The sequence below is a fragment of the Mytilus galloprovincialis genome, chromosome 4 (genome assembly GCF_965363235.1).
Source record: "Mytilus galloprovincialis chromosome 4, xbMytGall1.hap1.1, whole genome shotgun sequence".
Lineage (NCBI taxonomy): Eukaryota > Metazoa > Mollusca > Bivalvia > Mytilida > Mytilidae > Mytilus > Mytilus galloprovincialis.
Genome location: NC_134841.1, coordinates 37,373,600 through 37,397,797, shown reverse-complemented (window position 1 = coordinate 37,397,797; position 24,198 = coordinate 37,373,600). Strand labels below are relative to the sequence as shown.

Here is a 24,198-nt window from a genome sequence, read left to right as displayed (position 1 = left end):
AAAAAGACAACATTTAAGTGTATTTAACAGTTTTTATTTATTTTCGGCGAACTATGAATTTTGTCATCAATTTTGCGACATTGTGATAAGATAAGAGTTATCTCCCGTAGACCGATTCCAAATTACGTTAAAATCGTCAGAAGAATACATCCTTAAACAAAAAGATATTACATTGCACAAGACGCCTATGTTTGTCCATATACTTGCTTGAGGTGAAAGTTTTAACATACAATCGGGACTTCTTTGGGATTTGACTTTGCTCATTTTTTTGTCGAATGGAGCATTGAGAATAGTGACCAAGACTTATTACACTTTCAAGTATTATAAAAAAAACAATGACGTCTATCCCTAAATAATTCATAAAATAATTCACAGATATACATAAAGCTGTTTTGTGCCTTTTAAAAGTTGATAATGAGGGTCGATAAAGAAGTACTTCGAACAATTAAAGAAATTATTCAAATGTTCTTGTTTCGGTGTGGCAAAATTTTGACATTTGATTAGGAATTTTCCTCGGAGTTCAGTATTTTTGTGATTTTATTTTTTTTCCAGCAGCAACTGCTAGTAGATATAGGGTTTATATCTCACAGATAACACGATATTTCATAGCTTGCATTTGCTATAACTATTTCTCTGATTGAAAAAAAAACTATTGAACAAAAGATAACAATTGGTAAAATAAAAACACTATTATGATTTGGTTCGACGCTATTGGATGTCTCTGTCATTGATGGCCTAGTATAAAACTTACAATTTCTGAATGCATTGTTTAAAATTTTCAAAGATTAAATAAACGATAAAACGGTTTATAAATTTTGGAATTATAAAGAAACTAAGGTTTTAAATCTCCCAGACAAAATTGACCTTGGATGAATTTGTTTGTTTTTGTTTTTTTCCTTCTTGTTCATATGGCACATCAACTGTGTCGGTTGCTATATATCATAGACTTTTCAGGAAAGCTCTGCGAAACATAAAACACATCATTTGTCATATTCCTTTTTACAGCACTGTGTTATATTTAGCTGAGTAGTCATAACTTGGGTACTGAAATTATGTGTAAAAAACTTATCTAAAGTTGCCTGTTTATAAATTGATGAATTTAAAGAAACTATCTTTTTAACTCACCCATGCACAATTGACTCGGATTTGGATATGTTTTTGTCATTTGCTCTTCTATTGTCTATAGTTCCTATAAATCCTTGGATTTCAAATATTTGATCTGTGTGTGTTCATATTGAAATGTAATCCAGGCAAGCGCTTCGGAAGCATGATAATCATAACGTGTTGTTTTCATTTTTTTATTTTTTAAAAAGAAAATTAACAAAACTCTGAGGACAATTCAAAAACATTAAATCCGTATTCAAAAAGCAAATTCAACAGCCTGAACGAATGGGTAACAACTATCATTTTCCTTACTTGGCACAGACATTTTGCTATGAAGAAAGTACATATCGTTTTCAATGATACATGTAACGAAAATTAACGCATTTTGGGAATTTGTACGGACATATTGTTTGATATATGCATTTTCCTTTTTATTAACTATTGTGTGCTTTTGATCAGATAAAGGACATGTTGTTGGTGTCAATTGCGAGAATGAAGATCAAATTCGCCGAATTTACATTGACGAAAGCATCAGAGATATCAAACCACCTGTAGATAATAAAGATTATCAAGTAGAATTTGTTCCAGTGGAAGAAGATGGACAAAATAATAAAAGGTAACTTATAAAAGAATAGTAATAATAGAATTTTATAACGTTCTTATTTTTATAAGTCCCTTTCCAATAGTGCTTGATGTGTTGCGGATTCAATAAGGAAACACAGGGATGGGTTACTGTTTTTAACAGTCAAGTGGCAGATATCTTCTGCAAATCGAAGAATAAAAAAAAATGAAGCAATAAATGATTTAGATAGCTTCTGCAAATTAGGTTAAGTAAGAATGATTTAAAAGGGAAGCCGTGTGTTCTGTCACTGGAAAAAGACATGTTCTATACATGTTTATATCAATTTTAATGTTGAGTAAATAAGAACAGCATTTGTGAGAAAGCTATTCTGGGTCGATGCCACTGCTGGTGGACGTTTCGTCCCCGAGGGTATCACCAGCCCAGTAGTCAGCACTTCGGTGTTGACATGAATATCAATTATATGGTCATTTTTATAAATTTTCTGTTTACAAAACTTTGAATTTTTCGAAAAACTGAGGATTTTCTTACCCCAGGAGTAGATTACCTTAGCCGTATTTGGCACAACTTTTTGGAATTTTTGATCCTCAATGCTCTTCAACTTTGTATTTATTTGGCTTTTTAACTATTTTGATCTGAGCGTCACTGATGAGTCTTATGTAGACGAAACGCACGTCTGGCGTATAAAATTATAATCCTGGTACTTTTGATTACTATTTACACCACTGGGTCGATGCCACTGCTGGTGGACGTTTCGTCTCCGAGGGTATCACCAGCCCAGTAGTCAGCACTTCGGTGTTGACATGAATATCAATTATATGGTCATTTTTATAAATTTTCTGTTTACAAAACTTTGAATTTTTCGAAAAACTGAGGATTTTCGTACCCCAGGAGTAGATTACCTTAGCCGTATTTGGCACAACTTTTTGCAATTTTGGATCCTCAATGCTCTTCAACTTTGTATTTATTTGGCTTTTTAACTATTTTGATCTGAGCGTCACTGATGAGTCTTATGTAGACGAAATGCATACTATTGTATATATTGAAATAATCCTTGATTTGCAGCAGTTGTGATATCGATTTCTACCAAATACTTCTGCTTGTCTTGAGGACCTCATCGTCTACAGCAAGGTGTAAGCTTCAATTTGTGCTATAAATCTTAAAATCCATCATAGAGTTTGAACAAAAACATTTCAGATTTCCATAAATTTACACACTGATCAACCTGACATTGCTAAAAAAATGATTTTGTTTTACAAATTGTTTGGACTGAAAAATAACTAAATAAAAAAAACAATAAGGTCTTTCCTAACGTACATGTAGAGGAAAGACCTTAAAAATTGCATTTAGAACGTCTTACTTGTACGTAATTGATCAAGGTCGGTTTTACCTGTTCCTTGAACAAATCCACATGCAATGCAGGATCTATCTACCCTTCCAAAGCATGCAAGATAACTCCGGGTATTTGATAGGTTCATGTGGCTCAGACTTTTTATGAAGCTTCTAGTTTGCTTATAGTCGTTTTTTGGTTTTTGATTCACCAACGCTTTTTCGGTTTTATTTCATCATCCAATTTGTATCGCATGCCTTTATAAAAAAAAATTGCATAGGACAAGGTACGATAAGTTTTTACACCTGGCCCCCTATAAATAAGAATTAATAGAATCCAAGAAAAATAATAAATTTTCAAAAGTATAGTGTCTCATCTGACGATAAAAACAATGGAACTTTCTGCTATTTGTGTGTGAAAATGATTAAATACCACTCTCTTTCTCTTGAAAAACGTAAATTTTATGACAATAAGAAGTCTGCGTTTGTTTGAGCAATTTTTAACTATGAGCGGACGCGATTACCACGAAGATATTTCAATGTGTTGTTTGTTGGAGGCAAATAATCTACTGCTTTCAATATATTCGTGGTACTCGTGTCTGCTCATGTTAAAAATTAATAATTCTGCACTAAAAAATCCTTGTTTTAGTGATAAGTTGATAATATGTGAACCAAGGACCGGAACGAACTTGCATTTCCGAATCTGCATAAGTATTGTATTTTAACTCAGGTGTTATGATTGAGTTACAAAACAAGAATTTTGTTTGTTCTTGATCTTATTATTTTAGTTGGTGTAAGTTAAGACACATTTGATTTTGCTTCATTTTTCTCGTAAAACATATTATCTCTTCAAAGATAAAACAATTTATTGAGGTATATCGTTCGAGTTATAATATTGCCAACTTAGAAAATTTACATTAAACAGATATATCTCGTTAAGGAGGGGTATATTTGAGGGGTAAATACCAGTCTTGAGAATGAATTTCCCTCGCCTTACGGCTCGCGAAATTTAACATTCTCTCGACTGGTATTTTTGGCAAATACCCCTCAAGAAAATGATATATTTGTTTAATTACACCGAATGTTAATGTTCAAAACCGCATTGATGATCGTGACGTTACAAGCGTCCAGTCGGATAGAGTATTTTTTGGCAAATACCACACCATAGAGGGTACAAAAGGCATATCCTTTTGGCTAATACCCCGGCGGCGTTAAAAAATGAACGATATTCATTTGAAAACAGTAAATTGGTAAAAAATACGCTGGCTATCAACCAATCAAAATCCAGGATTCTTACATAAGGTGTAATTATTATTTTAATTGACTTTATATTGCCATTTAGTAAATTATTGAAAACCTTATTTTATTTTCAGCAAATTGTAAAGTAATCAAAATCAAAAGACTGTTTGACAGTAATGGTCACGTTTACATGAGACGTTATGGTTGTGTTCGTGATTTTTCTGCAGCTTAAGCACAAGATTGGATCTTACAGGTTCATAGTAATTGTAGATATGATTAAAAGACGATGTTGGGTATACTTCCTTGACAGCAACCAAAGACAAAAACATCACACATACGTACATTAAGAAGCCATCATGTGAAATTTAAAACGGTCAAGGTTATATACAATATGACAAGATCAAACACGCCCGGAGTTGCAATCAAGGTATTATCAGTAGTTCAAATCTCATAAATCGAGTAAGAAAGACAATTGTAAATACAAGTTTTTTTATCAATCTTCATTGAGTAACCAATGAATAATGTGTTCGCGTGGGTTAATACATATTCGTACATGTACACATCAATTATCTATCATTTCGTTTATTTCATAAACTTAGCTTTACCAAATACGCTATATTGCTGTATTTGTATTAAACAAGGATTCCCATACCTAACTTCCACTAACAGTTTGTAAGTTCTTCTAAACAAAATGCTTTAACTGTTATTGAATAACTAGAGTGTTTGTTTCTACTTACAGAATCATACCTCAAAAGTTTGCATTCTGCAATGATATTCGAATATCAGTGGAACCGATTACTCACGTGGCGACCAGTGCATGTTCCCGTCATTTTCATGAACTACCCACTAGGATCACTAAATATTCAGCTGTTATACCTTAGACGTTAATTAGTTTAGTCTGTTTATATCAATGACTGTTATCTCAGGTGTATAATATGTATGTCTTTTATTTTTTATATTGTATGGACAATCCTGTATGACACTGTTTGTATTATTTGTAACAATCCTATCCGTCCATTCGATAATTAATATTGTTGTTCACTTTATTATTAAGACTTACTTGACCAAGCGCGTGTTATGACAATGAATATGCATATGAGGCTTGTAACATCAAACTAGAGTAAAGGAATGTGGTGACTAACATTACTTATGAATTCGACAATCGTCGTTCCCGCGTTTATGTTACGGGCCATCATCAATGTTTTTTAAAGGCTGGGGAGATTTAGCCTCCAAAAAAACAAGCAATGTGTGTCCATTTGATTGACAAACATTCTGTCCGCAGTGAAAGAGAGTCTACAAAAAATACTGTGAACTGTTTATTTTTTTTAATAGTGAGCAAAAATGAAAAAAACCTTCTACACAGAAAAACAATTGATCAGTATGCTGGAGTTTCTTATTGACATCATATTTGTTGCATTTGATAGATCTTTTCAACAAATTGTCGGTACGATATGGGAATGAACTATGCGTCTCTCCTTACCGACCTCTTCTTATTTTCATATGAGTCTGACACTTGTCAAAAATAGGAGGCTAAAATAAGTCAGATCGTTTAATTTCATATTCAAATATTATATATAGATAATATGACAGTTGTTGTCCATTCGTTTGTTGTGTTTTGTTATTTGCTGTTTGATTTTGCCGTTTGATTTGGGACTTTCCGTTTTGAATTTAAACTCGGAGTTCAGTCCTTTTTTTTTCCATTAACAATCCATTTCTTTTCTGATTCGGGGCGCCATTAACTAGAATTAAAAGAAACAACTGACATGGCGTCCTCTATATCTGCCTCAAATGTAGACTTTGACCTCAAATTTGACATAGGCACTTATCCCAGTACCAGAAAGATGGACGAAAGATACCAGAGGGACAGTCAAACTCATAGATCGAGAATAAACTGACAACGCCATGGTTAAAATGAAAAAGACAAAAAAAAGTACACATGACACAACATATTAAACTAAAGACTAAGCAACACGAACCAAACCAAAAACAGGGGGTTATCGCAGATGCTCCGGAAGGGAAAGCAGATCCTGCTCCACATGTGGCACCCGTCGTGTTGCTCATGTTATTACAAACCCAGTAAAAAGTCTAATTATGTAGGTAACATTCGGGCAAAGGGAAGGGGATAAGTGTTCATGCATTCAGATGGTTAGTCATATAGGGTGGTTTTCAGTATTTGGTTCCTCAACTTTGATATACACTGATAACACTGATCGCAGTAGATATAAAATCTGATATATGTTTTGAATTCATTGATGTATATGTGAACAATTTCTATTTGAATTAAAATGAAACTGTTAATACAATTATTTCGCTTAGTACAGTGTCCAATACTTAACAGCTGCATCAATGGCTATGTTTGGCTTTTTTTTTATTTTCCTGGTTGTATTTTTATTCTGTAATTGTTTAAATTCTTTATACCAAATTTAATTAAGAATATAAATATGAATTTATCAAACAATTACAAAATACATTATGTTATTTAGATAATTATTTCGAGTAATAAAAAAATACCATATTTAAATTTTCAAACAACTAAAACACAAAGTAGATATTTTATTTCTGTTTAATTAGAAATATAAATTGGGGATACCCATAATTTTCTGATGGATTTTTCTACTTGGAACTAGTACCGTTGCTAATATTAAGACTCTACAGAAGTGGTTATATCTTTTCTTTATGTTTAAAAGAACCATTTTATTAACAGGATGTCAGACATCAATCATATTGTAATAATAAGAAAGCTTACGAAAAGTAACAGTATCAGGGATTCTAACTTGACTGATTCTATATATGATATACTTAATACATACATGAAAATTGCTACCATTAGAAACTGTATACAAATAAAGACTGTAGACAATAATCAGAGATCTACTTTAATTCGTCTTAAATCTCTAACTGAAGTTCTCAATGCATTAAAAGATACACAAAGTAGAAACTCACTTGGATTCAAGTTTCAGAGAATAGCAGATACTGGGGAAACCATTGAAGTAAAAATGGAGTTACCCGAGAGATACTATCAAACAGGTCAAAACTTAGGGACGAAAACAAGGAAATAAATTCAAACTCGGGGGAGGAGAATATTTAAAAACCGTTTTGAAAGAACATGTTTCAAGGTATATCCGTGGGTTTATTAACGGACGAACCAAAGGAACTATGTTCATTGGTGTGGATGGTAGGTTTGTCTAATAACTTCGATACGCTCCGCCTAAAATCGTTTTACATTACCTTGTTATATTTTATTGATTGAGTTTAATAATGAGATGACAAACGTTTTACGTAATGTTTTTTATCAACTATTTGTACCAAACAAACATAATAGTCACTATTTACCATAGCTTTTGTCCTCCGTCTATTATTGTCGATTTTTCAACATGAATGGTTTTTAACACACTTATTAAATTTTTAACATAAAATTGTCTTTATAAGCGATCTGGTTCATTGTTTCGTTTAAGACTTAGTATTTACGACTTGTACTTAGTTTTGAATAATATTTGACTTGTTCGAACATGTTAACTTTTCTCTATTTATGAGAAAAGTCTGAACACAAACCTGTATATTATGCCTTTATTCAAGTTGACACAAAATTACTTTTTTCGTATTTAGTTTCTATAATCAGAATGGTTTGTTAATAATATAATTCTTCAACTTCAACTTAATATGACATACTACATTCAAAGGTTCATGTCTGGGATATGTAATTCAATGTACCTTTAAATGAATGCAGAACAATGATTAAAGTGTTACTAAATTGTAGGAAGAATCGTGTGATGTGAAGATATGGTATTTTTAAAATCTTTTACTATTTTGGGACACTGATCGCTACTATAAAATCTGTAGTAAGATCAAGAAATAACAAACCGACCGTGCAAGGGCTGTATAGCCAGTCAAGGTAGTTAAAAACTTCCATTTTTTGAAATAATATTCAAAGTTACATGTAAAATCTCTTTCGATTTCAATTTAAGGAAACTGACGTTTAACTTACATATTAAGTATAAAAAGACACATCGATGTAACATCGAATAACAGTGCGAATCTCAAGAAATTTCAATGGGGCGGGACCGAGGAGTCGACAATGTAAGGGACTCTTCCTATGCATGCATCACCGGAATGCAAATCCATACTTATTCAATCTGTCAAAATCGGCAATAGGTCACACTCGGTTATATGACAGATGACTGTTCTAGTATCTCAAGTTTTAACTCTGCGAAAACATGTCTCTAGCGAATTGAGATACAGACATATCGTATCAGTCAATTTTAAATCTTATGTAGTGTCATTTTCATTTGTTCCTTATTTTAATCACAACTTTTGTTGGGTTAGTTTTTATGAAAGAATTATATCCATCCAAATTAAGTCCGTATATTATGAATATGAACAAAATTTTTAAGGAACTTTGCAAGATGTTTATTTCGTCTGGTCTTCGAAAAAGCTTTTCAATGCGTTCAAAAACAATCAACCAATAGTGGTGTACAATTATTACCCACTAGAATATCGAATGTGTATCGTGCAGAAAGTTCAGCTATCGTCCTGGGTGTATTTGTTTTTGGAATCAGTGTCGTCTTTTCGTTAGTTAAAATAAGATTTTTCTATGTTATATGTATCTTTTGAATGAAACGATGTTATCTATCAATTGAACATGGTGAACGTTTGTCTGAAGCTATTGTTATAAACCAGCAATTCTCATTTTCAATATGCTCTAGAAAAAAAAACAGCCAGTATCTTCAATAAAATTGAGAAAGAAACAAACAATTGTTTTTTTTTCTGAAAAAGAAACCAGCAAATATCTTTTAATCTCCAGCCCAGTAGTCTGCACTTCTGTGTTGACTTGAATTAGCATTGATATGGACATATTTATAAATTAACTTTTACAAAAAGGATTTTCTACCTCGGGAAAAGATTACATTAGCTGTATTTGTTAAAACTTTTAGGAATTTGCAGTTATCATTGCTCTTCAATTTCGGTCTTTATTTTGCCTTTTTATCCTTTTCTGATTGATCGTCACTTATGAGGAGTCTATTGTAACCAAAACGCGCGTCACAATTTCAATCTTGGCATTTTTGATGAGTTTACATTCAGTACAAATAAGAAAGAAATTGACATAGTAGTCAAACAATGCACACTTCAGACATTAAGTACTATCTGCAATTCTAATTGTAATTTCTGATTTTTTGTAGCGCAGTTCAATAGAATAATTAGGATTTAATTGTAGCAAAAATATCTAAATCTCAATCGAAATGAAAATCTCATTAGAAGGCCCTTCTTACAAGGAAACAATGTTGATTAAACGCATTTTTCTTTCAATAAATTTGTTTGTGTGCTTTTTTTCAGATCATAGTGATGTTGTTGGTTCCAATTGTGAGGATGAGGGTAAGATTCGTCTTGATTATATCGACGAGGGAATCAAAGCAATAAAACCACCTGTTGACAATAAAGATCTTCAAGTAGAGTTTGTTCCTGTAGTGGAAAATGATCAAATGATTAAAGAGATATAGGAAGATGTGGTGTGAGTGCCAATGAGACAACTCTCCATCCAAATAACAATTTATAAAAGTAAACCATTATAGGTCAATATACTTCAATACGGAGCCTTGGCTCACACCGAACAATAAGCTATAAAGGACCCCACAATTACTAGTGTAAAACCATTCAAACGGGAAAACCAACGGTCTAATCTATATAAAAAAGTCCATTTCATTTTTGTTTTTGTTTTTTTGAATTTGGATTTTCTTTTTACATTTCGTATAGATTGCATAATTCTTAAGAAACTATTCGTAAAAGCATTCAAGGCGAGACCAAACAATGCAATATATTAGTAACTAGGTAATTTCTACAAAGAAGGTAGAAAACAAATATTGTATTTTAAATGATGGTGCTGGGCAATATCTATAAATACATGCATTTTAGTTGTTCAAAAGATATTTATGTAATTTTACTTTTATCACAAATTTTAACTACCACTTTACAGATACTATATTTTGCAATAATACAATATTAAAATCAGAATATCGCACACAGCAAATCGAATATATGTTTTCAGCATATCCTCTTGTAATTTTCCTCACAGCTAATTTTAACGTAATCGAAATCACAGTCTTTAAGAAGAAAAAACTCAAGAAACTTTTTGATAGTAAAGGTCATGTTTATCTACGACGAGAAGGTAGTGTACGGGATTTTTCTGCTGCTGAAACACAGGAATGGATATTACAGGTATACTAAAATAGAAGCTATAAATAAAACACGATAGGGCGAATGTCAAGGAGACAAAAACTCTAGTTAAAAAAATGGCATCAACAATTCAACATAAAGTTATAGTATTAAACAAACAAAAAAATAGATTTATTTTATACAATATGGCTAGCTCTGAATCGGCCCAGATCCTTGAATGTATTTTACAAGATAAACAATCTTAGATTTGCCATCGACATCCAATTTCCAAACGACAAAAGCATTGATGTTATGATCTTTCATGATGTCTCTGATTTGAAACGGGTTCATGTAAATCCAGACACAGCATTGCAAACGTTTGAAGTCAGAGAGATTGATACATAAGCTGACTATCTCGTCAAATGTATAGAAATTAAAGTCTTATTGCAATTCACATGGTGTCATTGCATAATTTTTATTCTATTTTACTACAGTTGACCTTCATCTCTTATTGATCTAAAGAGGATTTCTCCCTACGTTCAAATTATGGCTACGAATGATTTAAAAACACATACAACATATTCTTTAGCTAAATGTTTCTAGCTTTAAAAATCAGGGTTTGAGAAAATGTTTGTTTAACAGTATATAGCAAAAAATCATTCAATCATTTAGTCATATATTCGTAAAGTCCATAGTCTAAATAAACAGAATAACGGATGTATGCTGTCACTGTACATTTCGTGTAAGATAAATCGAACTTACAAAAACAGTAGTGATAGCACTACTACATGAACTTGCAATAACACAAACGTTCGGACAAGAGATATTAGTTAAAAACTTTAAAAAAAAAAACATACAGGAGGAATTATCTGTTATTGATTTGTCTGTTTCTATATACAGAACCACTCAAAGACTTGCGTTTTGCAATAATGTTCGAATAACTGTGAAATCGAACTTCGAATACTCATGTTACCACCAGTACATGTTGCTGTCATGACCATCAAGTATCCAATCTGACATAAATCAGCAGATTTACCTTAGACGTTGGTTCGCACTAATTAGATTATTTAAGTACGTTGAGACAATGACTGTTTTGTAACAAATACATGTAGTCTATATGTCTTTTATGTCTGTAATTGTTTTGAAATCTTGTACGACATTAAATGTAATTTTTATACTATACTTATCCGTCCATTAAAACATATAACTTGTTGTTCACTTTATTATAGAGGTTCAGATGAACAAGTACGTGATTTCACCAAAACAATTTGGTATGTCTTGTAAAATTAAGATTAGAAATAAACGTTACTTTTTTACACTGTTTAGAATATAGTGATTACAATAACTTTTGAATTCGACAATGGTGCGTTTATGTTTCGGATCAGCATTGATGTAACTTTTTAAGACTGGAGTGATTTTGAGATTGCGACATATTGTTAAGACACCTGTCTAATTGAGAATACTGTATGATGACCCTAGATCTCTTTCGATTAGGTATGTGAATGGTTGTGTTGCGGTCTATTTTACTTCAGTTCAACCTTTCTTTTTTCTTTTAAGAGTCAATTGTAAAATAAAATTTCAACGACTAGTCTTTTGATATGTTCGAGTATTTTTTGTGGATTTTCTTTTAAAGGAGTAGTAATTAAGGCTCATAATAAGAAAATCTAATTAAAATATTGATCTCTGATTACGTTATACTACATATGAGATCTAACAACTATCAATATGTAGTTTCACTTCTTACGATTTCACACGTGACTTTTTAAACCAATTAGAATTCCCCTTAACAAACTATCCATACGAACCCCGAAAAAATCAACATGGTTCCTTACTACAAAGGAAAGGCAGGGATTGAGTTTGGAGTAAATTACTCCAAGGGGGGTCGGATGGCGTTTTTTTTCTCCAATTTCTTTAAGGGGTTTATATTTGTTTTTTCTCAAAAAATTTCAAATTTCAAATATTTTGAAAAGATTCAAAAAGAAATCTTAAATGTACAGTTTTGTACAATAGATTTTTAAGAACTGTGACAACATTTATTTGAATCCAAATTCAGACAGTATCAACTGCTCAGGGTTTGCTCAGTGAGGCATTTTATTATAGTATAGAATTAAGATGGGCAAAAAACATTTCATGATGTATATGTTTTGTGTTGGAGATTGGAGTTGCATAAGGGCAAATTATTGTCGAAGGAAAAATGGGACACCAATATCGCCAACTTGGGTGAAGATTAATTCACCATAAACCACAAAGACTTTAGGCGTGGTAATAAGTGTGGGCCATCTTCTGCATTAACTGAGTGGTCCAATTTTAAGATACTCTATTATATTAATCTGCAAGTATACAAATTGTAAACTAAGTTTACAAGTGTGTTCCAATAAATATGAACAATATATTTGACTGAAATATTTGCATGCAAAGGAGCTTTATTCTGAAATTAACTTGCATACCAAAATGCGGCTTTCAATCCATACTGAATTCTTTATATTTGAAATACTAAAGTAACTTTACTTTAATTGAAACATTTTAAACATGGCTAAAAGAATAAATAAAGATACAAGTACCTGCAGCGGGGACTTTCGTCTTTTGCCCTCCGGAGTGTAATATTGACCAGTGACTAACTCGAAAAGTGCTTATATTAGTATACATGTATATATTTGGTTAATATTGCCGCGCTTTGAGTTCATGCATAACTCATTCCATTTGAATATAAATATATATCGTTTAAATAATAATAAAGAATCGCTTTAACTTTCTATTGTACTAATTTAAATATTCAGTATGTAAAGCCAAACATAGCGTACAAAGCTACCATTTGTAAAATTGTTTCAAAATACGCAGCGGAAAACCATTTTTCGTCAATCGTCAAGAAACATGAATATGATATGAATTTGAAACATATAACACTGAAAACACAAATAACACAATATGTTTAATAATGAAACAAAATAGATACATATATCCCGTGACACACACCCCCTCCTGCAAAACTTTTCGTCTCGAAACTATCTTGAAACCAATATATCAAACCTATGACACTTTTAAAATTTGGGCAACCTAGATGTGCATGCGGCAAACGCCTCTTTACCATATAGCAATGACCAAAATTCAGGACACTTCAATAGGATGCACAAACAAATAACAACAACAAACTAGAGGCTCTAAAGAGCCGGTGTCGCTCACCTTGGTCTATGTGAATATTAAACAAAGGACACAGATGGATTCATGACAAAATTGTGTTTTGGTAATGGTGATGTGTTTGTAGATCTTACTTTACTTAACATTCTTGCTGCTTACAATTATCTCTATCTATATTGAACTTGGCCCAGTAGTTTCAGCGGAAAATGTTAGTGAAAATCTACAAATTTTATGAAAATTGTTAAAAATTGACTATGAAGGGCAATAACTCCTTAAGGGGTCAACTGACCATTTTGGTCATATTGACTTATGAAGGGCAATACCTCCTTAAGGGGTCAACTGACCATTTTGGTCATGTTGACTTTTTAGGTCTTACTTCATGTACTTTGCTGTACATTATTGCTGATTATAGTTTATCTCTATCTATAATAATATTAAGATAATAACAAAAAACAGGAAAATTTCCTTAAAATTACCAATTCAGGGACAGCAACCTAACAACCGGTTATCCGATTCATCTGAAAATTCCAGGGCAGATAGATCTTGACCTGATCAACAATTTTACAACCTGTCAGATTTGCTCTAAATGCTTTGGTTATTGAGTTATAAGCCAAGAACTGCATTTTACCCCTATGTTCTATTTTTAGCCATGGCGGCCATCTTGGTTCGTTGGGAGAGTTACCGGACACATTTTTTAAATAAGATACCCCAATGATGATTGTGGCCAAGTTTGGTTTAATTTGGCCCAGTAGTTTCAGAGGAGAAGATTTTTCTAAAAGATTACTAAGATTTACGAAAAATGGTTAAAAATTGACTATAAAGGGCAATAACTCCTAAAGGGGTCAACTGACCCTTTTGGTCATGATGACGTATTTGTGAATCTTACTTTGTTGAACATTATTGGTTTTTACAGTTTATCTCTATCTATAAAAATATTCAAGATAATAACCAAAAACAGCAAAATTTCCTTAAAATTACCAATTCAGGGGCAGCAACCTAACAACAGGTTGACAGATTCATCTGAAAATTTCAGGGCAGATAGATCTTGAGCTGATAAACAATTTTACCCCTGTCAGATTTGCTCTAAATGCTTTGGTTTTTGAGTTATAAGCCAAAAACTGCATTTTACCCCTATGTTCTATTTTTAGCCATGGAGGCTATCTTGTTTGGTTGGCCGGGTCACCGGACACATATTTAAACTAGATACTACAATGATGATTGTGGCCAAGTTTGGTTAAATTTGGCCCAGTAGTTTCCGAGGAGAAGATTTTTGTAAAAGTTAACGACGACGGACGACGACGGACGCCAAGTGATGAGAAAAGCTCACTTGGCCCTTCGGGCCAGGTGAGCTAAGAATATCAAAAAGTCAAATAAAATTAACAAAAATTTCCCTCATTACTATGAATTGTCGTTCACAAACGATCCATCCAAATTCTTGCTAAATCAAACGTAGGATGTACCTCATCCACTAATCTGTTTTTCAAATGTCTAAATTTCACACTCTTACATATAAATATATATCATTAAAAGTTGGAGAATTGGTGACGTCAAAAAATGTCCCAAATGATAATGTTCTGCTGTTGCACGATGTTTCATTGTTTTATATCCAGGGCAAAGCAGCAGAAGTTCAGGTTTGCTTCCGAAGATTTAAGCATAATGTTAGAGGAATGCCAAAGACCAATTCGTTTTCACAAGGTACCGCAATGGAATCAGCCGTCGTTGCCATGGTCGAGTACCTTAAAGTGAGACCCTTTTCCGTTCCCACAGCACCATTGTTTTGTTCTGTTGATGCCACTCCATTACATCGTCCAGTCTTTGACAGAATATTACATAAATGCTTAGCATCTTGTGGTCTGGATAGTTCGCGATACAAAGGACACAATTTCCGCATAGGAGCAGCAACTGATGCTGCCGAGAGAGGCTTATCCGATTCACAAATACGATCTATGGGACGTTGGAAGTTTAACGCATTTCAAAAATACATAAGATCTCATTTAAATTGATAGGCAATTTTGGTACCTGCTTGGGCCGGTACAATCATTTTATAGGAATATATACATATTTTTCAGCATCTTTACATTACTTGCTTGGGCTGGTAATTGGCAATCAATACGAATTTTATTTTTGATAAATCTCCAGTTAGTGTGTCATCATATAATAAAACATATCATTTTAATGCAATAGCAATTATAAAGTCAAAAGGTTTCAACGCATGAAGCTATGTATTCTAACAAAACTTAACTGGTTGGGCCGTTAAGTTTTTTAATGCTTATGCATGATATATTTATGCATACTTAATTATAATGCAAACTTTATCATTGATATATAGATGTTTGTGTGTGGCTCTTATATCTATTTAATTCTTACAATGACTTTGTCTGTTAGCATTACGGTACTTGCTTGGGCCGGTATTGTATTTATAGTTGTATGGTTAAATTAGAACTAATTATGATCAGGCATTAAGATCAAAGCTTTATTTTCTGCCAAGTGCTTGGCCTTTGTGCGGTAGGAAAGACTTATTTTATTGCATCTTTCCTGATGGCTTAGTTGACCCCTTTTCTAGGCCAAGCTACTGTATTATGTAATATGTTATGTACATGTAATATGTTATTATTGTTTTTATGTATTTTCATTCATTATTATCGTTTTGTACAGATGTATATATATTGTGTATTTTGATATGAAAGAATTTTTTACGAATAAGTAAAAATTTTGCAATTTACTCTCTAGTTTCTCCATTCATTTATACATTGCCATTACGATACCAAATAGAACTTTTCGTCGGTTTCTGACCCTTACATCTTATCAGATGATTTGTTACAGTTGTAGGAAGATAGCATAAAGGCAAGTTATTTTAATAACTTATTTTATGCAGATGACGGAAATCTTTAGTTTTATTCTAAGTTGATTTGCCTTTCCTTTTGGAGAGCCCCTGCACTAGATAATGTGTGTCAGTATTTACACTACACGTCACAATTTACACATCCTTGATAAGCAACACGATCGATATTTATGTAAACAAGATTTTATTTGGGATTTTATCAATTTCCCTCCCTCCATCCCCCTTTTCAACTCCTTTTCTTTACTTAGAATTTTGATTGTTTTTGTTTTTGCTTCTTTTTTATACTAGGTGATTTGTTTTGGCTAGCTATGACATTTTTGGCTTGGCTTAGTTGACCCCTTTTCTAGGCCAAGCTACTGTATTATGTAATATGTTATTATTGTTTTTATGTATTTTCATTCATTATTATCGTTTTGTACAGATGTATATATATTGTGTATTTTGATATGAAAGAATTTTTTACGAATAAGTAAAAATTTTGCAATTTACTCTCTAGTTTCTCCATTTATTTATACATTGCCATTACGATACCAAATAGAACTTTTCGTCGGTTTCTGACCCTTACATCTTATCAGATGATTTGTTACAGTTGTAGGAAGATAGCATAAAGGCAAGTTATTTTAATAACTTATTTTATGCAGATGACGGAAATCTTTAGTTTTATTCTAAGTTGATTTGCCTTTCCCTTTGGAGAGCCCCTGCACTAGATAATGTGTGTCAGTATTTACACTACACGTCACAATTTACACATCCTTGATAAGCAACACGATCGATATTTATGTAAACAAGATTTTATTTGGGATTTTATCAATTTCCCTCCCTCCATCCCCCTTTTCAACTCCTTTTCTTTACTTAGAATTTTGATTGTTTTTGTTTTTGCTTCTTTTTTATACTAGGTGATTTGTTTTGGCTAGTTATGACATTTTTGGCTTGGCTTAGTTGACCCCTTTTCTAGGCCAAGCTACTGTATTATGTAATATGTTATGTAATATGTTATTATTGTTTTTATGTATTTTCATTCATTATTATCGTTTTGTACAGATGTATATATATTGTGTATTTTGATATGAAAGAATTTTTTACGAATAAGTAAACATTTTGCAATTTACTCTCTAGTTTCTCCATTTATTTATACATTGCCATTACGATACCAAATAGAACTTTTCGTCGGTTTCTGACCCTTACATCTTATCAGATGATTTGTTACAGTTGTAGGAAGATAGCATAAAAATATATATCATTAAAATAATAATAAAGAATTAGGTCTGGTCCATATGCATACATTTTTGTACTTTTTCGAAAATATGCATATGGTCTGAATGTACACTTACGGTCTGCCAGATTATAAGACGTTGGTCAATATAAAAAAGAAGATGTGGTATGATTGCCTATGAGACAACTTTCCACAAAAGACCAAAATGACACAGACATTAACAACTATAGGTCACCGTACGGCCTTTAACAATGAGCAAAGCCCATACCGCATTGTCAGCTATAATATTTATAGCAAGTTTTTTTGATACCTTGACATGTATAACACAGTTCAACATAACTGAAATCTTAAATTAATATAAAAAGTTCAATTGTAATTGAAATAAGAAACTGGACATAATTATATAAAAATCCTGTTCCAAAAACGAAGAAAAAAATATTAAATTAAAAAAGTGTTGAAAAATAAGCAAAGAATGAGAAAGGTAGCTTTGTTACTGTGAGAAAAGCAACTCTGGATGTAGAGTTGCTGATATTATTGGTAAGGATGCAAATTTATTTGGCATATTGGTATGTTATGAGTGCAATGGAACTTTTGACATACAAAATTGACAATGCACTTTGTAAAACAAAAGGAATTGCATTGCATGCTGCCGCAAAACAAGCATGGGATGCAAATGCAAAGGAACAGGCATGAACAAAACATGTAAATGTAAGAAATCTGATGTTCCTTGCGCCAGCAAGTGTCACCAGGGGCGAGAATGCTAAAATAAGATTGAAACAGACAATTAAATACAGAATTATTCAATTTCAATTGATGTAATGTTTTCCACTTAATTCCTTTAATTGTATAATATTTTAAAATTTGTAATACTCAATAAAAGTTTTTTGATAAATTTTTGTCTAAAATAAACCCATATGTTCCAAATACATGTATGGTCAAGCTTGTACTAGACGGTATGAGTATACTCGTACTGGACCGTACACGTACAATCCAAATACTTATATGGTCTGGAATATATAAACATAGGTACTTTCTCCTTGTAATGATGTATGAATTTATAACAATGATTATTTTTCAGATCATTTCATTGGATGGACCTATTCCTCAGTGTAGTAAATACTCATGTATGATTGGAAAATTTGCTGTGTATGGCCATGTAACATCGTGTAATTACAAATGACTTAAAAAAATAATAATTACATGTTTGTGAACTTTCTTTCGATAATATTGGAAAGTATTTTATATATATACCATGTACACTTGGGCTTTGCACATTGTTGAAGGCAGTACTGTGACCTATAGTTGTTAATTTCTGTGTTATTTTGGTCTCTTGTGGAGAGTTGTCTCATTGGCAATCATACCACATCTTCTTTTTTATATAACATACCTTGATCCTATTGAAGACTAAAACAGACCAGCAGCAATATAACATTTTTATTGCATTCCATACCTCAGGACTGTGAGATCCAGCATCTTTCAGCAGCAGTACATGATGTAAATTAACTCATTCAAAATAATTAATTATAATTGCAAACTGATTATTTAGAAGCAGTTTGACAACTGAATAACTATCTTGAAAATGATTTATGGTCCAGTTTTTTGTCCACGTTTTCAGACCATCAATGATCAAACTAATCATAATTTATGACAGAATTCTGTAAAACAAAAAAAAAAGACAGAAAATTTAATTCATTCAATAAATCATTAATGAAAATGACAGTTCATATTGTGATGCATTATTTTTGGTATATCTAAAATGTATTTGAGAGCAAACTTTAAATTTAAATTAAATAAATATAGAAAATAAAGTAAAAATCTATCCAGATATTTTTTTGTCTTTATCATCATGATCATAAATTTAAAGTATTATACAGAAATTATATCATACATTATACATGCAATATAATAATTACATGTATTACCAATATCATTTCGACTGATCGGGTGGAGCTTACGTGTTAATTACCATAAGGACAGTCTATTTGACGATGTGTGTAATAAGGATGATTGCCGTTAATTATTATTGAATTCTAATCATCTATCAGTGTCACCAAACACATATACAAAAGAACTGAGTGTATGATATGGGACGAATAACTGGATACTTAATTGATGAGTTCATCCCAAAACTCCTGTATATAGATGGACTAGTCTTAAATAGACGAATTTCTTAAATCCCGCCCAGTCAAGTGAAATAAATCTAGTAATACCATAGGCTAATATCTGCATGTTGAAACTCTGGACCTAGTTCACAACCTAGATCTGCAGTGCCATTCTCAGCTTCATCTTCAGATGCTTGTAGTGGCTTTTTCTGTGTCACTGTCTGGGTGTTTGAAGAGTTCCCTCTGCAGTGTTATTTGTTTGGCCCAGTCAAAAATTGAAAGAAACATTGTCAGAATCTAGGGTTTTTCAGACTGGAGTCCTAACTACTGTTTGATCAGACACTAACCTGAAATTAAACAACTTTATGATTGGTCTTCATTTATCCCATATAATTGTGTTACATTTATATATGTAAATGTCCATAAATAATTTGTTGAAAAGCTGATTATCATCACAAAATTTGGAATTTATATTGTTGACTTTGTATGACAGACAAAAATTTCTGACCACAACATAACAAGTTGTACAATAAGCTGTTTATGGTATTAGGTTTTTACCTATGATATTGTTTTCTCAAATGAATATATATAGATTTGAAAAGTTCATGAGGAATCATGGCAAATACATGTATCCTCATTATAGATTAAAAAGTGTTTCATAATTTCCTTAGGCTTTCAAATGAATTTTGTAATTATAGATTATAACTTCTATGTAATTTTAGCTCTTGTGGAGAGTTGTCTCATTGGCAATCATATTTTTCTAGTAAAGCCTAAATGTGACCAATTGCAACTTTGAAGTTAATTTTACGTTATAACATGTATAAAAGGTAAATAGATGATAGTATATACAACACAATCTTTTAGCATGACTGAAACTACATGTACTTTTATTACATGGCAGAGGTGGTACATGGTGGAAACGACCAAGGTCCGACTGGCTCCATGGCTGAAACATCTTGTTTCCTTCCTAAAGTTTTAAAATGTGAACAACCTTACTCTACTTTTAAATTAGAGAATTTACCTTTGAATGGCAACTTGATCATACATGTACATGTAGGTACAGACTGGACTTCAACCAAAGATACTAATGGACCACAAACTACAAATGTAGCATTTGTCTTTTTTTTGTCTTTTTTTTTTCTATAGCACTGAGATTGTTGTTGACTTTATAGAAAAATTAACGATCATATTTAAAACAATTGTACACAATTTAACAAAACAAAATATAAAAAGTAGGAGGTTATAAAAGATTTGAGTTTAAGTTTAGTTGTGAATACACATGCTAAGAAGGAAGTCAAAAGATAGAGTCAAAAATAGATTACAAAACTTAAAGGTAGTAAAATTCATATATCAAAAACACATTTCACACATCATGTCAATCACCTATATTAGGGTCGATACTGATGTTTTTTTTTGGTCAACTTTCCCATCATTGTGCTTTTTTATTCAAATTTTATTTTAACAAAAAAAGAAACTACTGTACAATATTATTCAAATGTTTGTATGAAAGTTCATCTTTGTAGTATTTTAACATTAGTCTTTCTAATAAGTGTTCTTCTATTGGCATATATCTGCAAGTCCAAATACTGTGTATATATCCATAAATATATGGAAACAAGTCTATATCAATATTAAATAGTATACATGTATTTGTATTCATAGTAAAATTTTGATATTTTTTTTCATTTTGTATAATATTACATACTAAGGTTCTGAAATATGTCAAATTTACACATTTTGTAAAAAGGTGTTCTAACGTCTCAACATGATTATTACAATATAATTAAAATTGAGAATGGAAATGGGGAATGTGTCAAAGAGACAACAACCCGACCAAATAAAAAACAACAGCAGAGGGTCACCAACAGGTCTTCAATGTAGCGAGAAATTCCCGCACCCGGAGGTGTCCTTCAGCTGGCCCCTAAACAAATATATACTAGTCCAGTGATAATGAACGCCATACTAATTTCCAAATTGTACACAAGAAACTAAAATTAAAATAATACAAGACTAACAAAGGCCAGAGGCTCCTGACTTGGGACAGGCGCAAAAATGCGGCGGGGTTAAACATGTTTGTGAGATCTCAACCCTCCCCCTATACCTCTAACCAATGTAGTAAAGTAAACGCATAACAATACGCACATTAAAATTCAGTTCAAGAGAAATCTGAGTCTGATGTCAGAAGATGTAACCAAAGAAAATAAACAAAATGACAATAATACATAAATAACAACAGACTACTAGCAGTTAACTGACATGCCAGCTCCAGACTTCAATTAAACTGACTGAAGATTATGATTTCATCATATGAACATCAGGCACAATCCTTCCCGTTAGGGGTTTAGTATCATACCATCATAACATATATGAGAAGAACATAACCCGTGTCATGCCAACAACTGTTTTTAGAATAAATGTGTTTAGTTCCGATGCAAAGACCTTATCAGTGACTCAATATTAACCCCAAAATATGCAATCTTTAATGACTTGACAACAGTATCGTAATTATATCCCTTCTTAATAAGTCTATTCAAAGGTTTTGTAAGTTTCTGAGGTGAATACTGACACCTTTGTGCTTTATAAAAAATATTACCATAAAAAATTGGATGTGAAATACCTGAACGTATTAGAAGTCTGCATGTTGAGCTATATTTACGAATGATGTCTTTATACCGATGATAAAATTTAGTAAATGTTTTGACTAGTTTGTGATATCGAAAACCCTGGTGTAATAGTTTTTCAGTAATACATAAATTTCTCTCATTAAAATCTAAAACATTGTTACATACACGAGCGAATCGTACAAGTTGAGATATATAAACACCGTAAGATGGTGACAAGGGAACGTCACCATCTAAAAACGGATAATTAACGATAGGAAATGAAAAATCATCCCTTTTATCATAAATTTTAGTATTCAGCTTTCCATTAGTGATATAGATATCAAGATCGAGAAAAGGGCTGTGGTCATTGTTAGTATTAGCTTTATTTAAAGTAAGTTCAACAGGATAAATTTCATTAATATACAAACTGAAGTTGTCATTATTGAGAGCCAAAATATCATCCAAATATCTAAAAGTATTATTAAATTTGTTTATCAGATGTTGTTTCGATGGGTCTTTGCTTATTTTTGTCATAAATTGTAATTCATAACAATACAAAAACAGGTCCGCAATAAGTGGTGCACAGTTAGTCCCCATTGGAATTCCGATAATCTGACGATATACGGAATCCCCAAAGCGAACAAAAATGTTATCTAGTAAAAATTCAAGGGCATATATAGTATCAAAGCATGTCCAATTAACATAGTTTTTTTTGTTTATTGCTACTAAAAAATGACCTAAAAGAGTTTGAACATATATATTCACATTCTGATTTTTTGAATGCCCATTTAATTAGGTGTGTGATTTTTTTCTTAATGAGAATGTGAGGCAATGTGGTATACAGGGTAGAAAAATCAAAACTTTGAACAGATTCAAAATCACCAATATAAGCATGCAATTTATCAAGTACTTCCAACGAGTTCTTGACACTCCAAAAGTAATTTATTCCACTATTTTCGAAGGCCTTATTTGAACAATTTATTATCAGGTTTTTAATTGTACCAAGTGTGCTGGTAAGAAGAATAGACAATTTAGTAGTTGAACAATGGCTTGAAGACGAAATAAATCTATATTTGTAAGGGGTTTTGTGTAGCTTCGGAAGCCAATACATAGTTGGGACTTTCATTGTATTTGGCTCTGCTTGTAAAGCGGTGGCTAAAAGTTTATGTTTGTTACAGATTTCGTTTTCTGAACATGGAGTCAGTTGGAATGTTGGTGAATTGGTGATTTCCTTTTTCAGAACCTCAATGTAAAATTTACGTCAAACAATAATAATATTATTAGCAGCTTTATCTGCCGGGACAAAAACAACAACAGCTACATTTATATGTTTGCCTGTAAAATGTTCTCCTTGAGAGCCACGCCCCTGTTGGCAGTATCATATGTACAACTTTATAAATAAAATCTCTTATATACATATTGTTCACCCTTTGCAAGTTAATCCATATATGTTGGAAATTTACATTTGGGTATAATATTTCAATCTTGCTTATAACATTGTTCAATTCTAGCAACTGTAAATAAACGTCTTTAAAGCTTTTCTTATAAAGTATAATATTACTTTGATATTTAAGATATATACATTTTAATCTCTTATATTGCCCTATAGTGACCACAGAATGTCTATACATATTTTCTGCTAATTTTGGAATTATGGCTCTGGTGGTGATTCCTATGAAATAAATAAATAATGGTGTCCAAACAGGCGAATTTCCATTTAAAACTTGAGTTATTCTATATAAAAGTAATGCTTCACATTTCATTTTAATGTCAGGTACTTGTTGTCCACCATCTTTACATTGTTTGGTAATTGTTGTTCTGTTTAACAGCTCAATGTTGTCCCAGAAAAAAACATTAATCGCTTTATTCATTTTCTTTATATAAAATTCACTAGGTGGATATAT

The 24,198-nt window shown here is 32.0% G+C and overlaps 1 protein-coding gene across 1 annotated transcript in view; it reads left to right on the top strand.

Annotated features, from left to right (window-relative positions):
- The window catches only part of LOC143070577 (schlafen-like protein 1), a 28,180-nt gene extending 26,466 nt beyond the window's left edge, over window positions 1-1,714 (top strand). The window contains exon 4 of the mRNA XM_076244820.1: window positions 1,564-1,714. Within this exon, the coding sequence (XP_076100935.1) occupies window positions 1,564-1,659 (96 nt within the window). The 3' untranslated portion in view covers window positions 1,660-1,714. The remainder of the gene's footprint in view (window positions 1-1,563) is intronic.
- Window positions 1,715-24,198: the final 22,484 nt, after the last annotated feature.